Below are 13616 nucleotides of genomic sequence, written 5' to 3' on the forward strand. Positions count from 1 at the left end.
ATAAATGTTCTGTGTTTTCCAGTTTTTCCTGTGTAAACAATGTTGCAGTAGCCAGATACTGCTTCACACTTGCTGGAATATTTTTCTAGGATAAGTTCTAGAAACAGCATGTGCTGCCTTTGATTAGCTTGGCTGGGGACCACCCAGACACCCCCATGCTAGGACAGCTGCAGGGTGTACTCATCCTTCCTCCCCTCCCCCTTTCTCCTTTTCAGATACTTTCATGGTGGAAGATGCGGTGGAAGCCATCGGGTTTGGAAAATTTCAGTGGAAGCTGTCTGTTCTCACCGGCTTGGCATGGGCAAGTATTTCTGGGGGGCAGTGACCTCACTGCAGACTCCATGGAGCCTCCCAATACTGTTCAAACTGGGTTCTAAGGTCTGCAAGGAAAAACATGGTTCCCTCCACATAGAGCCTTTGCTTGAATTCCAACCATCAAAGCATGATAAGTAGTGGAAAAGGACGTCTGTGCTTGCGGGGAGCCGGGTGTGGTTGGTGATTGCATTCAAGGAGGAGTTGAAGCTTCTAGCTAATTAAGTGGTTCTCAACCTCCTTGGAAAAACATGCACAGATAAAAATTTGCCTCCTGCTTCAAGGTGCAGTTACTTGTTAAAATCCCCTTATCTTTATGTATATCTGTGGCAAATTGCACAGCTAGACCTTTAATGCAGCTGAAATTGATTTTTGTGAATGGTGTGAGACAGTGATCTAACTACATATTTTTCCAAATGGATTGTCAATTTCCCCACATCATTTCCCCCACTAATTTGAAAAGTCGCCTTTGTCGTGCACCACATTCCCACAGCCGCATGGGTTTGCTTCTGTACTCTCATTTCTGTCCTTTTGTTCTGTCTAGTCCTGTAAAGGTACCACAGTGTTTAATTACTGGGGCTCCCTAGTGTGTTGTAATATTCTATTAAAAGGTTGCACTTGTTAAATATACTGACAATTCTACATGAGCAAATACCTATAAAGACAAACTAGTCTTTAATTGGGCTAAAAGAAAAGATCGTTGACTCTCTACCTCTATGAAAATGTTTTTCTCAGATTTTAGAAATATGATGTTTTTCCACTTCATTTGGGGAGCACCCATATTTTTTAAAACATGGAAACACACACACACAAGCAACGTTAAATGTCTGTCTGCCAATTCCTGGATGATAACACTCTGTTTTTACACCTAGCGCTTTCATTATGTCTTGGTGTGTGGTAGGGCACTGAGCAGGTGGTAGAAGAGGAGTTTGCTACACTCTCTCACTCTGGGGTCATGGACTTGGCCACTTATCCCTAGCACCGGACCCCATCCTGGCCTCATGGCATCTCCTTCCTCTCTGCAGATGGCCGATGCCATGGAGATGATGATCCTGAGCATCCTGGCACCACAGCTGCATTGCGAGTGGCGGCTCCCCAGCTGGCAAGTTGCATTACTGACCTCGGTAGGCAGCCGAGTAGCTCTCTCCTGTTGTATACATTTCTGGTCCCCAGCGGTGTCCTGCATGATGTCCCCCTTCTCCTGTTGCCAGGGGCTCAGTAGAAAAGAAAATTAAATCCTGGATGGAAACACTGTGACCTCAGCTCCCTTTAGTCCCCTCCCCACCTCACATATCCAGGCAGGTTTGAAGCCAACTCCACTCTACCCAGGGGTCCCACTACTTAGGGGTCCCAGATGTCCTGCTCAATTGCTGGAAACTTGGAGCCCACCTACGCATATCACTTAAACCTTATTAGCCTCTTTTTTCTTGACTGCAAACAGGAGATGCCAATTTCTCCCACACAAGGGTGATTTGAGGATTGGAAAGAACACAGTGCATGACGTATAGTAGGTGTCCAATAAATGGTAGGTAGCTGCTGCTCCCTGGAATTAAGACTTGAAGGAGAGTGTGGCAGACCGTCAATTTTTGTCAGGTGGAGACCAGCAGCAACCTTCTAAAAGAGGGAGAAATGGCCAGTCGAGATAAGAGGATAATAATAATGATAATCACAAAAGCTAATATTTATTGAGCACTTACTGTGCAAAGGGCTTCACATACATTGTGTAGAATCTACGCATGATATACATTGTGCTCTTTGATCCTCATCTGAGTTCGGTACTATTATTAGTTGAGAAAAATGAAGCACAGAGAGATTAAGTCACTCACTCAAGGTCACACAACATGGCTAGTGGCAGAGTAATTGCTAACTACAGTTGCCTCCCAGAATGCTAGGTTTTTTTTATATATAGTTAACCATTCTAGAAAGGCCTGAGTGCCTTCCAGCAAGGCCTTATCTGATATTAGCAATAAGGTTGTGCCGCTCAGTGGGAGGAGCTTCATAGCACATACACCTGTGTTTTTGTGGTTTCCTCACCTCCTCCTAGAAGTGTGACCTTGACTGAGGCACTTTATGGTTCTGCTATGTGGCCTGCAAAATGGGGTGTTAATGCTTGTTTTTCTGCAGATGGACAAGAGACACACAGTACCTAGCACACAGCAGGGGTGGAATGAATGACACTTCTTTCCTATATTCCTCATTTTCACTAATACCTCCTAGAGAGTAATCGCAGGTCTGTGTTCTTGCAACACAGGACTTTTCTGGTCTCTTGTCATTGGTTCATAGCAACCACTGTTTACTAAGCACTTATTACATGCCAGACTCTGTGCTAAGTGTTTTGCGTACATTACCTGTTCAACCCTCTCCACCTGTGAAAGAGGTACTATTAATACTCCCATTTCTACAGATAGGGAACTAAGGCATAGAAGGGTGCAGTGACTTGCCCAAGCTCACATGGCCTATAAGAAGCAGAGTCAGAATTTTTAAAATCAAGGCCTGGCAGACTCAGAACCCCTACTCCCAGCCACAGCCCTGGGCTACTTTCTTATGGTGTAGAGTTTGCACTTGGAGGATAGGTAGAGCCGTGGAGTCCCACAGCCAGGTTTTCTGTGGGAAAGTTAGAGTACTGCATAAAACACATAAGGAGGATGGGACAGGAGCGTCACTGTTGCTACAGGAAATACTGTGCTCGAGTATCAAGATTACCGTAATTACTATGATATAGAATCAGTGCTCTGCTGTGCTTGAATCTCTCCCTTCAGGGCAAGTGGGTGTTTTGGGGGATACTTAACTCTTCCAGGATACGAAGATATCATTTAGGACATGACTAAGTGATTTACTCCAAGGCAGTAATATTCAAACATTTTTGTTCGAGGTAATCTAGAAAAGAATTGACTAAAAACTTGCAGCTTCCACAACTCTCCCGATTTTAACTGGTATTTTCATTCCATTTCTCCATATAATTTTATCTTAATGTAATGTTTTCTTATGCTTTAAAGTATTGCATTTACTGCCCTCATAATTCTCTAGCAAAGTGTATAAATTTTAAATTATTGTTTTTAATTTTCTGAGTTGAGAAGGCTCTTAGCATTAAAATTTTTCTCCTGTCCTGAGTTATCATTATAATCTTTAGTAGTGCACAATAGACCAAAACAAGATATTAATTAAATTTTGAAAGTAATTGTTAAATGTAAGTATGTTTTTATTGGGAATGTACCATTTAGTGAGTAGTATGGTATGTTTTTCAAATATTTCACATATTCTTGGATGATTACTTATTTGCTAAAGGAGACAGGGTTCAGCACCATTTCTATTCCTATTTATCATTTTGACTAAATGAATATGAATATGAAAATCTTTGTTCCCTTTGAAAAAACTTCTGGGGAACTGAAGGCATTTCGTGATAACCCAAATTAATGCCACTTGATTTTTTTAAAACAACTTCCAAGTTATATGTCAAAGAGCACACAGCTATTATTTATGAAAAATTATTTTTTAGTGATCTAATTTGCTGACAACCACATTAGGTTCTCCTCCAGTTTTGCTGAAAATAATATGGGAATTGGAAACGAGATGACTTGCAAGAGGATTTGTAAGTGTGTCATTGGTGTCCCTTTTGAGGCATCCTGGAGGGTTTACATTGCAAAGCCGTGCACTCTGAGGTGCATTGGTGAGAATGGCAGAGTAAGAAGTGGTTGAGAAAGAGGGAGTGGGACAGGGAACAGGGAAGACCCCTAAGTTGTTCTTGGGAAAGAGTCTGTAGGGAAATGGAGGGGCTGGAAATTAATCCCTTTAAAATGGCCCATATCTGCCTCTCCTTGGAACACCTCTATGTATCCCCGCATTTGTAGCCTGCTACCCTGAGACATGCCTGGAGGAATGCTTTTGAAAAAGAAATGCTTTTTCAGACAACTGAAACTGGGCCTTCCCCTCTTTGGGCCTCAGTTGCCTTATCTGTAAAATGGGGATAATAACAGCACCACCTTGTAGGTCTGGGAAGAGGATTAGGGAAGATGTATATATGAAGCATTGAAGTGTGGTGTCTAGTAAGTGTCGAGCACAGGGATGAGGCCCCAGTCAGCCTCCCCAGATTTAAGACCTGGTTCTACCCGCTCTTCCTGGGGGTACTGAGAAGGTTTCTTAACCCATCTGAGTCTCAGCTCCCCATCTGTCAAATGGATATGATCATTAACAAGGTAACAACAACTTTGCCCGACACCTAGTGAGCACTCCAGGAGTGGTTTCTCTTGCTAATAATACACAGCTCTCATACCAGCCTCCTGTCTGCCTGTTTTTCATACCTTGCAAACTCTACCTTGCAACCCTCAATACTTTATTCACAGTAGGGCAAAATATTTCTTTGGTATGGTGAGAAATTGGTAAAATGCTAGCTCTGGAGCCATACTGCCTAATTCCAGTCCAGGCTGCACCACTTAACACCTGTGTGACCTGGGCCAAGTGGTCTCCCCTCTCTGAGTCTCAGTTTCCTCATCTGTAAAATGGGGATAATGATAGCACCCACCCTGTGTGGTTTGGGGGAGGCTTCCATGGGAACGTGAAGGACTTAGAAGAGTGTGTGCACCTCAGCAGGCTCTCCGTGAACATCGGCTCATTTTTATTACCTATGGTGTGATGTCACAGGGTGGGTTGTTGCTCCCTTTGTCTGCAGTGCTGCATGTCTCTGTCTAATCTAACAGAAACTGTCTTTCCACCCACAGGTGGTCTTTGTAGGCATGATGTCCAGCTCCACGCTCTGGGGAAATATCTCAGACCAGTACGGCAGGAAAACAGTAAGGCCACCTCTTCTAAGTGCATGTCCTCTGGGTTCTCTACATGATGATGTTGACAAGTAGCAAAACCTGAGCAGCTTTAGCAGTCGGGAGGCCTAATGAGGAGCTATGCTGCAGTGCACTGAAAAGACATCGCTCCAAGGCTGCTGTGGACTCTTCAAATCACACATTCCTGGGGAGGCCATGCACGCACATTTCAGAATCTAGACAGTGCTGTTGATGCCCACTCATGTCCCCTGGACATTCACCATTCCCTTACTGCCCCTGGCTGGGGCAGTCAAGGGATGGTAGATAAAGACAGCAGCTTCCTTGTCCGAAGTGGGCCATTTCTCAATTCCAGCAGGATTAAGCTCTGATGCCCACTTCATAAGCAACCTGCTTATGAAGGTTAAATTACCCTCCTTCCCTGCCCAATCTCACCTCTCTACTCCCCTACTGGGATCACTGCCTAAATAAACTATTTGTACTAGGACTCTTATCTCAGGGTCTGCTTTTGGGGGAACCCAGACATGACATGAAATGGATTTTCAAATAAGAAGAAAAAAGGAAATTTACAGGTCTGGGCCCTGAATTCAGGCGGACCTGGGTTCAGTCCTGACTTTGCCACTCCTGGCTGTGTGATCTTGGACAAGTGAATTGGCCTCTCTGAGCATCAATTTCTTCATATGTATAAAGAAGAAAATAACAGAACCTACACTGGAAGGTTAATTGCAGTGATGGGTATGAATTGCTTTGTACAATGCCAAGCACATGGTAGGCACAGAGCACATGTGAGCTGGCACTGCCATTACAGCATTTCTGACAAGTTCCCAGGTGATGTTAATGCTGCTGGTCTGGGAACAACACTTTGGGAACTATTGGATTAGATTTATAAAAGTCTACTTCTTGAGCTGGAAATGGGCTGGATACCTAAACAAACTTAGAATTCTGTTAGCAAGGAAGAAGGGAGAGATGGATGCTGGGTAGGTAACAGGCAATTTCAACTACAAATAGTATGTCATGGGCTGAACATAAAATAGTGCCTTGTATAGCAGACAGTATACCAAGCATTATTTATTCATTAGCTCATCCAATCCCCTTTATAACCGTTGAGGTAGGTATTATCATCACTGACTTTACAGAAGAGGAGACTAAGGCACAGAGAATGGGCATCTTGCCCAAGGCCACACAGTTTACATGTCACAGAGCCAGGTCTTGTTCTTTATAAGTCTAGATGTTTGTCTTAACCATGAGCCAGTGGCTTGAAACTGTAGTTGCTCAGTAAATATATGTTGGCTCAATGAATGATTGAAAGTTTGAGCAGCACTGTACAGGAAGTAGGCTCCAGCTGTATCCCCTCTGACTGTTACTGGCCAAGAAACACTGAGTGAGCAGGCACCTGGGAGATAGTGATCAATGTAACTGCCAGAAGGATTCTGACTTCCCTTGGAGGAGCATGTTTATTCTGCCATGAAGGGAAGTAGGTCATATGGTGTTCCCAGAAGGTATCCCTGTAGACTATAGACATCTTCATGTTTTTGATGGGCTCCAGAGGGGAAAGCTATGAGCTTGGATTTTTAAAAGATTTGTAGGTGGGTTTTCAGTAATGCCATTTACTGAATCTTGTGAATCATGACCACATTTTGGCACTTTCTAGAACAGTGGTTCTCAGTTTGGGGGGAGGGGGGACTTGACAATGTCTGGAGACATTTTTCGTTGTCACAGCTGGGGGGAAGGGTCCTACTGGCATCCAGTGAGTAGAGGCCAGGGATTTTGCTCAGTATCCTACAGTGCACAGGACAGCCTCCATCACAAAGAATTACCCAGTCCAAGACGTTAATGGTGCCAGAGTTGAGAAACCAGGCTCTAAAATAAATGTGCGGACAATGCCAGGTTGCAGTATTGTGAAGAGTTAGTTCTTCATCATCTTACTCTATCACCTCAGACTACTCAGCCTTCAAGTCAATATTTACTTAAGGAATCATTCTGACAAGTGAAATAATAGAGTCTCATGGTGAAAAACATGAGTTTTGAGGCCACACTGCTTGGGTTCAAATCCTAGCTCCTCCACTTATAGGCTGCATGACCTTGGGCAAGTTACTTAACCACTCTGTGCCTCAGTTTTCTCATCTGTAAATGGGATAATAATAGTCTCTCCAATAGAGCTGTTATGAGAAGAGAAATAAGTAGCTTTGTACATAAAGTTCTTGGCACAGAGAAGAGTTTCATAAATGTCCATTATTATTCTTTTCCTTTGCCAAGCTTGTACTGCCCATAATGGCAATGCCAGCATTAAAATGCAGGCATATCTGGCTCCAGAGTCCACATCCTTCACCTGACCTTGGCTGCTGCGAGACATAGCTGAATTTTATTTTCCAGAATTCAGTTGATCAGTTGAACATTCATCCATCTCAAATAAATAAAGCTTGGGGTGGGGTGTGGGGCTGCCCATAGGGTGTCCTGCCAGTTCTCCCAACCAGCTTGGTAAATTCCACATCCAACATGAGCTGGCATGACCAGAGGGAGAGGAGAGAAAGCGTCCCCAAATTGCAGAGCTTCCTCCTCTCTAGCATGGAATTCTGGCCCAACCCCAGGGAGGATGGATCAGACTCTAATTATAAAGCTTCCCCAGAACTCCAGGAGTGCTGGGCAAGCTGGGCAGCTGGCCAGCCTTGGCAACCATGGAGAATCTCCTTGATCTGCCTTGGCCCAGCAGAGAGGTGTTGGTGAGGGCAACTGCTACATGATTTTGCAGGGCAATCGCATATGCAGTTAGGACTCAGTGAGCCACTTTGGTTCCTATAGAAGTTTCTACAGCCTGGGAGTTTGTGGCAGCCACAGAAAGGTGAAGGCAGGTGTGGGCGTGTGTCATTAAAGTCATGGAGGTAAACACATGTGGGTTCATATGCCAGTACCCCTCTGCTGAGCGAGGTGATCTTGAGCAAGTTGCTCACATCTCTTGAGCATCAGTTTTCACATTTACAAAATAGAGTTGACAACAGGTGCTTAAGGGTTTGAGGGATGATTAAATAAGAAAATATATGTATTATACACAGAACAGTGTTTGCTGATGCATAGTTAGCCTGTGATAAATGGTAGCTATTATTGTTTGGGACTCAAAAGGAAAAAATTTCAGAATATTGTATGGTCAGGTCACTGTCTAGTTCAAAAGCTGCTATGTCTATGTTATCTTTAAGGAGGAAAAGGAGGTGCCTGGCAGGCACCAGGACTCTGTCTCTGGGGATCCCTGGGTCTCCTTGGCCTGTGAAGATAGTCCTTGAAGTTGGACATGATTAGAGAATAACATGGGCCATATGTGACCCATGGGTCACCAGGCTTTCTAGGCTATAGGTTACAAACTGGTGACCCATGGGCCAAATATGGTCCCCCATGTGTTTTATTTAATCCATGCTATGTTTTATAGGATTTTGAATTGTTGCCTCCACTTCAAAAATGACATATTTTGCATAAAAATAGAGTTATGGGTTTTCTTAAAAATTAGGTCATCCGGGAGCCTGGGAATCACGTTCTGTCATGGTACCTTTTGGCTAGAACTGAGTAGAGGCTGACAAGACAGGGCAAACACCCTCCCATTCACCCAGCCCCACCTGTCCTTGCTGTGTTATACCTGCATCATGCATTTATGTTTTCTGTCAGAGGTAACAGGAAGCCATTGAAGGCCCTGCAGGAGGGCAGTGGCTCACTTAAAGTACAGCATTTGGGGTTGGAAGACCGGGCTCCAGTTCTGAGTTTGCTACTTGCTAATCTTGAGCAAAAAATCTCCACTACTTCAGCCCTTGCTGTGCTAATTTGTAAAAGAGAAATTAAAACAACCTCTTTCCACAGGACTGCTAAGAGGATACAGTGTTCTGATGTGACAGTGGTCTAAAAAATGCAGATGAAAGTTCCCTGAAGTCAGAGCCTCTGGCTATCAGGTTGCCTACTGTGGCCCAGTGCCTAGCAAGCAGCATATGTTCAATACATACATATCGTATGGATGAATGAATGAATGATATATATCAGTACCTCTACTGCCAAGCACACAGCAGGTGCTTAATAGATGCATATTGAACAGATGAATGAACGAATAATATATATCAGTACCTCTAGTGCTGGGCACACAGCAAGTGTTCAATATATGTATACTGAATAAATGAATGAGTGAGTAGTATATATAAGTGGCAGGCATACAGCATGTACTCAATGCATGCTTATTGAATAAATAACTGAATGAGCAAATTAATGAGTGTATAATCTCTGTTCATCTATCCCTGGAGCCTGGTATATAGGGGATGCTCATTAAATGTATACTGAAGGAAAGAAGGAGCTATTTATAAAGGGCAGAACAGATGTTAGGCAGAAAGACAATTGTAGTACTGAGCAGCCCAAAGGTCCATAAGACATTTCTGCACAGTCCCAGGGTAGCTCTTGAATGGGGCTTGCCAGCAATGCCCCTGCCTTTGTTATGGCTATGCCAGTACTTACACATGGTTGTTAAGTCCTCATTTTCTGGGCAGCTGGAAAGCCCTGGCATCAGCAGACAAATGCAGAGCCAGCTGCAATCTGTTGTGACAAACAGGACAGGTTAGCATGCCTGTCTTTACTGCCCAGCAGGAGGGATAAGGGCTCCCCACAGCCCATGAGGGAGGGTTAGCTCCCAGCTGAATGCCCTCTTCTCTCCCCCTCCACTTCTCCTGCTCTGTTTTTCTTCTTTCCTTTTATTTTCTTTGCTGCTAATCATGTCCGTTTCTGATTCAAGAATTCTTGGTTTCCAATGAAGAAAATCCCTATTAAGTTAGCTTAAGCCAAAGGAAAGGAACTAAGTATCTGTGTGGCAGGCATTGAGTTCACAGTCAGAAGTTTGCGTGTGCAAAAATGTTGCTTTATTATTATTGCTTCCTAGACTTTAGGAATTCCTGTCCCACCTGTTCTCTTAGGTACTTAGTATTTTTCTTTATATCAACTTGCTTTTTTAAAAAATTAAATGCATTTCTTTTGGAAAGAAAACTTTATAGAGAGTCTTAAATGGAAAACCAGTAGTAGTTGCCCTAAGAAGGAAATGTCTGCAAAAATAAATACAGTGTAAACAAATCAATGTTATTAAATTCTAGCTGGTTATAGTTGCCCCACTGACTTCTCTGTTAGAAAGAGAGATGCATAGGTGTTTAGAAAGGTGTTAAAGACAGACTAGCACCCCTTGGACACTTTTTCTGTGACATAAAGAATGAAGCTTGAAATGAAAAAGAAATAACTTTCTTGCAAGGTGATGCAAAGTTATTTTAAAATATTCTCTCTACCACCTAAAATCATTTTCTACATGACCTGAAATCATCTGGTAGACCTCTAAATTTCCTCTCTAGTCTCTTTTAATACAGTTTAAGATTGTAAAGCTAAAATCAATATTTTTCACACTTTCTCCCTGAAGTGTCCTCAGGGGGGCAGGAGTGTGAATTTAACCTTGAAGTTCTGGGAGGGGTGTTGCAGAGAGAGGCCTGCCCCAGACTTCACATTGCAGGTTTAAAATTCATGTAAAATTTGCATTCTACTCCATCATATGTTTGGCATTGATTGTGATATAAACATAGTATTTTAAATTACATTCACCCTTAATTTTTTTTACAATCATTAAGGTAATTAACATTCTAGAAATATCCACCATGTTTGCCTTTGAACCATTGTGTCCCTCTGTGATTCTCAACCCCGCCAAACACAGGTCCCTTTTACTTAAAAAATTTCATGAAAAATTTTGGTAATGCCTCCTTAACTATCCCAAAATAAATTCCGAAGGTAAAATAACCTAGCCACTCACATACTTTAAAAAAGAAATTAGGTCCCCAGCGCAATCATGGCTGAGGAGCAAACATAGGTGGAATTGTTCATGAAGGCTGGCAGCGATGGGCCAAGACTGGGAACTGCCCCTTCTTCCAGAGACTGTTCATGGTGCTCTGGCTCAAGGGAATCACCTTCAGTGTCACCACTGTGACACCAAGAGGCAGACGGAGGCAGTGCAGAAGTTGTGCCCAGGAGGGCAGCTCCCATTCCTGCTGTATGGCACCAAAGCACACACAGACACCAACAAGATTGAGGAACTTTTGGAGGCAGTGCTGTGCTTTCCCAGGTACCCCAGCTGGCAGCTCTGAACCCTGAATCCAGCATAGCTGGGTTGGACATATTTACCAAAATTTCTGCCTACATTAAGAATTCAAACCCAGCACTCAATGATAATCTGGAGAAGGGTCTCCTGAAAGCACTGAAGGTTTTAAAGTTACTTGACATCTCCCCTCCCAGAAGAAGCAGATGAGACTAGTGCTGAAGATTTGGGCATCTCTCGAGGAAGTTTCTGTATGGCAATGGGCCCACCCTGGCTGACTGCAACCCGTTGCCAAAGCTCCACACAGAGCAGATGGTGTGTAAGAAGTACCAGGGAGTCACCATCCCGGAGACCTTTGGGGACTGCATTGGTACTTGAGCAATGCCCGTGCTTGGGAAGAATTTGCATCTGCCTGTCCAGATGGTGAGGAGATCCAGCTGGCCTACGAGCAAGTGGCCAAGACCCTCAAATAAGCCCTTCCTGGGGCTCCCTCACACCCCCACATTTTCTACACAAAAGCCCTGAGTGGTTCCCACATTGCTACCCGATGGACACGTTCCAAAATGGCCAGTGGGCAGGGAGTCCTGGAGCACTTGTGCAGGGCAGGGAATAGGGAGGATAAGGGAAAGGATTGGAGACCGGGGTGAGGTTTTTATTGTTGGGGGGGGGTAAGACAATATGTATTTCAGTAATAAAACACAGAATGAAAAAAAGAAGAAAAAGAAGTCAGTGCTAATGCTCTTAACTATGATATGAGGGAGAAATTTTATAAAGATCATTAATAAAATTAGATTTATTTTCAATATGCAAATGTTCACACACAACTCTGCCTGGATGATAAAAGGAAGTAGTCAATATTTGCCCCTGATTATAAATAAGTTTGGATTTAATTGAATATTGCGTATGCTTTTTCTTTGTTTCTGACATTTTGAAATAAAGTTTAGATCAGTCTATTCACATAAGCCCAGAGAATGCAGACTGACACCAAGGCATCCCATCAGAGATGCAAATACCACATGCGGAGTTGCCATCGACAACATGGTTTTCTAAAATGAACAATTTTGTAAAGTTCTGGATAAAACAAAATAAATCTTTCTATGATTTACCCGGAAGTTGCATTCCTGAAAAATTAAGCATATATTCAAATCATTTTCCCCCATCCTGTTTATATGTAAAATAGAGTGAGGGTCTCTTACTTCCATTAGTGCAGATAGCCATAAACAGAGTTTTCAGCTGCATGATGGTTGAGTGGGACATTTGAAATGGCATGGAACACAGGGCATCTCATGCATTGTGGAATATCTGACATCTCTAGGCCCTGATTGACATTAAATGCCAATCATTGGGACAACCAAGAATGCCCCACAATTTTTTCACACACTCCCTAGGGGTTGATACCACCCATACAGAGACCCCCCTGGCATCCCCTCGACTGTGTAGGTTACTATTTAGGGTGACCCTATTGGTATCTTTAAATGTGGTGCAGGAGCCATGCTACCTGGAGGTTCTGAGAAGCCCTTGTGATTTGGTGTCTTCCTTCTCCACAGGGGCTGAAGATCAGCGTGCTCTGGACTCTGTACTACGGCATCCTCAGTGCTTTTGCACCCGTGTATAGCTGGATCCTGGTGCTCCGGGGCCTGGTGGGCTTTGGGATCGGAGGGGTCCCCCAGTCGTAAGTAAATACCCAGCTCTGGCCAGTCAGCCAGGCAGCCAGTCAACGATGTCTGTTCATGTTCTCGGGGGTATGCAAAGATGGCTATGCCAGGGCTTCTGGTATCAAGGAGCTATGGTGTAGTAAGAGAATAGCATCGCTGTCAGTATTGTTTTTTGTTTTTGTTTTTTTGTCTTTTTGTGACCAGTAAGGGGATCGCAACCCTTGGCTTGGTGTCGCCTGCACCGCGCTCAGCCAGTGAGCACACCGGCCATTCCCATATAGGATCTGATCCCGTGGCGGGAGCGCCGCTGCACTCCCAAGCGCTGCACTCTCCCGAGTGTGCCACGGGGCTGGCCCTTGCTGTCAGTATTGTAATGATTAACAGCAACTACACAATAGCTGGAAGGTCATAAAAGTGAAATAATAACAGAGATCTTTGATCTAGCATGGACTGGACATTTCACTTCGAGGCATTGCAGCAGCCAGGAAGTGTGTTTTATCGTATTATTGCAATCCCCATTTTACAGCTGAGGAAACAGCCTCAGTGGGTGAAATCACTTGCCCAAGTTACACAGTGTGTAAGTGGAACTAGGAAGCTGAGTTTGTCTGCCTATAACACCCACACTCTTAAGCACCATGAATGCTGCCTGCCACACCCTTCGAACCTAAACACAAGGCAGGTATGATGCCAACCATATGTGAGCTGGGCATTGTTCTGCTGTTGCTGTTGTAGTGTAAGGCACTAAGAATATTCAGAGTTGTGAGAAGAAGCCACTCTCTCCTCAGAGGTTGG

General features: G+C 43.8%; 1 protein-coding gene across 1 annotated transcript in view; it reads left to right on the forward strand.

Annotated features, from left to right (window-relative positions):
* The window catches only part of SVOP (SV2 related protein), a 71068-nt gene that overhangs the window by 21776 nt on the left and 35676 nt on the right, over positions 1-13616 (forward strand). Inside the window, exons 3-6 of the mRNA XM_063087739.1 lie at positions 216-301; positions 1338-1436; positions 5028-5099; positions 12717-12841. Coding sequence (XP_062943809.1) covers positions 216-301; positions 1338-1436; positions 5028-5099; positions 12717-12841 — 382 coding nt within the window. The remainder of the gene's footprint in view (positions 1-215; positions 302-1337; positions 1437-5027; positions 5100-12716; positions 12842-13616) is intronic.

Source organism: Cynocephalus volans, chromosome 2 (genome assembly GCF_027409185.1).
Source record: "Cynocephalus volans isolate mCynVol1 chromosome 2, mCynVol1.pri, whole genome shotgun sequence".
NCBI lineage: Eukaryota > Metazoa > Chordata > Mammalia > Dermoptera > Cynocephalidae > Cynocephalus > Cynocephalus volans.